At 42.9% G+C, this 3718-nt stretch overlaps 2 protein-coding genes across 4 annotated transcripts in view; one reads left to right on the top strand and one right to left on the bottom strand.

The window, feature by feature from the left end:
• The window catches only part of raph1a (Ras association (RalGDS/AF-6) and pleckstrin homology domains 1a), an 81740-nt gene that overhangs the window by 15731 nt on the left and 62291 nt on the right, over positions 1-3718 (top strand). The window lies entirely within an intron of this gene.
• LOC106965105 (RNA polymerase II degradation factor 1-like) lies at positions 1256-2773 on the bottom strand. The gene is made up of 2 exons (XM_015061005.1): positions 1785-2773; positions 1256-1640 (listed from the first exon to the last, which is right to left on the bottom strand). Exons 1-2 carry the CDS (start codon positions 2771-2773, stop codon positions 1256-1258), a joined length of 1374 nt encoding a protein of 457 aa, XP_014916491.1.

The following is a 3718-nucleotide window of genomic DNA, read 5'->3' as shown; positions in this document are numbered from 1 at the left end:
TGTACGGGGCTGATTCTGTGCCTTCAAATAATTTTAACAATGCTCCTGTAGAAGTTTCATAACTATAAGTTACAAGAACGTATAAGTTCCTGTAACTTATAAGGAACAGGTCTAAAAAAACAGTCTGTGTGCTGTTTTTGAAGAGAGAGATTCATTTGATGCATCAAATTTGATCACTCATCAGTGATGACATCACTCTTTGATCACTCATCAGTGATGACATCACTCTTTGATCACTCATCAGTGATAACATCATCAGTGATGACATCACTCTTTGATCACTCATCAGTGATGACATCACTCTTTGATGCATCAAATGAATCTCTCATTGTTACCATAGGAACTGAACATTCTAATGGTGCATTCATATCAAACACGTTTTGAGCGTCACGCGAGTCTGGTTTATATTCAAAGTCTATGTGGAGAGTTGGATGCGCTAGATGCGTCAAACGGTTCAAATGGCGCTGCGCTAGACGCTTGAAGAGCGCCGCAATAGCCCTTGACGCGCCTCCACATAGAGTTTGAATGTAAACCAGACGTGCCTGATGCTCAAAACGTGTTTGGTGTGAACGCACCATTATATGTACAGTGTCATATTATGTCCATCATATTAGGACCATGGCTTGGTCCTAATATGATGGACTCATTGCTTTGGGTAATGTTTAGAGGCAAGATGCAAATTAAATTTTAGTTAATGTTAGGGTTAGGAACAGACTATATGGGGTTACGGTTAGGGAAAATGTCTGGGTTAGGCAAAATTGCAGCTATTAAAATGAAGGGAAATTAATGCAAATTTCTAATATGGGTTGAAATAGTTTTGACAAACATGTACAGCATTTTGTTTTCTAAATCATTCTACAAATAAACAATGATGATATAATGTTAGGTTATATTTCTGCCAATTGCATAGCTGCAGTATATTAGTAATCTAATGTGTTGGCTGTGCTAAGACACATTCAACGCATCAGAAAGTTTTAATAATGGTTATTTTGGTGTTTTTAACTCTGAAATTGATCTTATGTTTTCTCCATTGATTTTGGAGAAAACAAAATCATTGTTTTCAAAATCCATTGATTTTGGAAATCAGACGCAGGCATTTTATTTGCCTGCATCTGTTTTGATTTCCTAAATTTGTGTAAAGCAGGGGTGCTCAAAGTCGGGCCTCGAGGACCGACTTTGAGCACCCCTGGAGTAAAGGATTGAATTTACATAATGCCCAGTGTTGGCAAAACCTGGGTTTGACTAGTGATCTAGGTTAGTGCCACCTGGGTGTGGGTCGGTGTAAAGGCCGAGCCGGGCTTAGATTGGCCTTCATGCCATTGCCAACACAAAGGCCCTCCATGCAACCAGTGGCGGTTGGTCGCATGGACATCTGTCTTTCTTCAGACCTCCATGTTTGATTGGAGGTCCGTCTTTCCTCGAACCTCCCTGGTTGATAGATGGTCTGTCTTTCCTCGGACCTCCCTGGTTGATTGGAGGTCCGTCTTTCCTCGGACCTCCCTGGTTGATTGGAGGTCTGTCTTTCTTCGGACCTCCCTGGTTGATTGGAGGTCCGTCTTTCTTCGGACCTCCCTGGTTGATTGGAGGTCCATCTTTCTTCAGACCTCCCTGATTGATTGGAGGTCCATCTTTCCTCGGACCTACCTGGTTGAATGGAGGTCCACCTTTCCTCAGACCTCCCTGGTTGATTGGAGGTCCATCTTTCCTCGGACCTCCCTGGTTGATTGGAGGTCTGTCTTTCCTTGGACCTCCCTGGTTGATAGATGGTCTGTCTTTCCTCGGACCTCCCTGGTTGATTGGAGGTCTGTCTTTCCTCGGACCTACCTTGTTGATTGAAGGTCCATCTTTCCTCAGGCCTCCCTGGTTGATTGAAGGTCTGTCTTTCTTCGGACATCCCTGGTTGATTGGAGGTCTGTCTTTTCTTGGTCTCCTCTATTTGTAGGGAGCCTTCTGTCTGCAAGCTGGATGTGGGTCGGCGCAAAGGCCGAGCAAGGCTATGCATGGAGACCCCTTGTTGATTGAAGGTCTGCCTTTGCTTGGGCTCCTCTGTTTGCAGGGGGGTCTCTGGTTGGGTGGAGAGTCTAGGATGGATATTTTCCAGAGCAAGTTTCAACTCCACCTTAAGGTCTGCAACCTGACCCTGCAGAGCTTTCACCATTTCCTCCTGAGCCTTAAATTTGGAAGCTTGCTCAGTGTGACTTTTGAGCTGCTCCTCATATTTAAGTCTCACTTTGTATTCTTCAACCATTACTTCAATTAGGCCTTTATTGCGGGAGGCATATTTTGCAGCCTCCTGCTTGAAGTACTCCAGCTGTTGAAGAACGCTCTTGTCAACTGTAATTTTAGAAGAGCAAGAAACCTTTGACACATCTTTAATCTTTTGCTGGTGACGTTCTTTTTCCAACATTGTTTGCAGTTTGTGAATCTCCTCCTGCTGGGATTTGACTTCAGCCTGACATGCAAGCCTTTGTTCTCTTTCCTTATGGAGTTCAAAAATGTTATTCTGCAACTCTGTTTTAAGATCGTCTACCTGCTTTGTCAGATCTCTGATGTGTTGGCTTCTCTCTTCCATGTTTTCCACTGAGGGGGTGATCTTGAAGCCAGCAGAGGATGTTGTCTCCTGCTCGACTTCCAAAGATGTTGGACTCTCAAAGTCGCCGGAAGGACTTGATTCCCCCTGGATCTCTGATTGATCTTCCGGCTCAATGGGGCTGTCATTTTCAACAGGGAAAATGACAGCGTCATAGTCGACTTGGATGTTGAGATCTACCATGTCGACCCATGAAAGCTTAGCTGGAAAAGCTTCATGTTCAAAAGCAGTCTGTTGTTGCTTCATGACTGGTAAATTCTCACTTCTCTGGAATCGATATCTAACTTGCTCTGAAGGGTGATCTGCCGCGATTGAACTGTGGAACAGGTCAGAGAAAACTCTGTCTGCCAGCTACATTCCAGAGAGAGATTCCCTTGTGGTATCATAGAGTGAAGACATCACTGCTGATGTAATTGATACCATTGGAACTGAACATTCTATCCACCTTATTCCCGGGAGGCGTATTGGGGAAACGATTATGGGTCTTGTTTCCGGTGCCCACCGGAAGTAGCAGTATTTCATGTAATTTGCAGGGGTTTTGGCTAATCTATATTCATGATAGAAGTTGCATCTCTCTTTTTGATTATTGTAAAATATTTTAAAAAGCCGTCCTATTTTTCACAACAGGTAATTGCTGTATATGACTGGTTTAACCCAACCACTGTTACACATGGGATTATTGTGGCACTTTAAAATGAAGCTTAGGCAGTGCACAAATATTATTAGCCTTCATGAAAGTCGGTCATGATGACACCATCTCAATATTAGTGCACCGCCATAGGCGGCAAATAATTAACATTAGCACAAGTATTAGCATTTCACTGCCCCCATTAGCATTAGCCTTTTTCCTAAAAAAAGCTTTTAGCTATTTTTCTTATTTATTAGCCACACTTAGTACACTGAATGGGGTAAGTCAATGTAAGACAACATGTTAGTGATGTCCCACATGCTACTGCCAGCATTTAGGCTAATGTTAGCAGTTTGGCTCATTTTAACTTGTACACTAATTTCAACATACTGAATTGTATAAGTCCATGTTACTCAGCATGCTTGTGACTCTCCACATGCTCTTTAGTACATTGCAGCTTACTTTAGTATTGATGCTAATTTGTAGCATCAGAACGCTGG

This window comes from Poecilia latipinna, unplaced genomic scaffold (genome assembly GCF_001443285.1).
Source record: "Poecilia latipinna isolate Pla-1442-1.1 unplaced genomic scaffold, P_latipinna-1.0 Scaffold1766, whole genome shotgun sequence".
In the NCBI taxonomy this organism is placed as follows: Eukaryota; Metazoa; Chordata; class Actinopteri; order Cyprinodontiformes; family Poeciliidae; genus Poecilia; species Poecilia latipinna.
The sequence above is the reverse complement of the archived record's forward strand: the minus strand, read 5'-3'. Positions and strand labels throughout refer to the sequence as shown.

Coding starts and splice junctions, on each gene's coding strand:
- LOC106965105 (XM_015061005.1), bottom strand. CDS start 2,773: ATGGTAGATCTCAACATCCAAGTCGACTATGACGCTGTCATTTTCCCT. Junction 1,641..1,784: donor ACCTCCAATCAACCAGGGAG/GTCCGAGGAAAG, acceptor TCAACCAGGTAG/GTCCGAGGAAAGATGGACCT.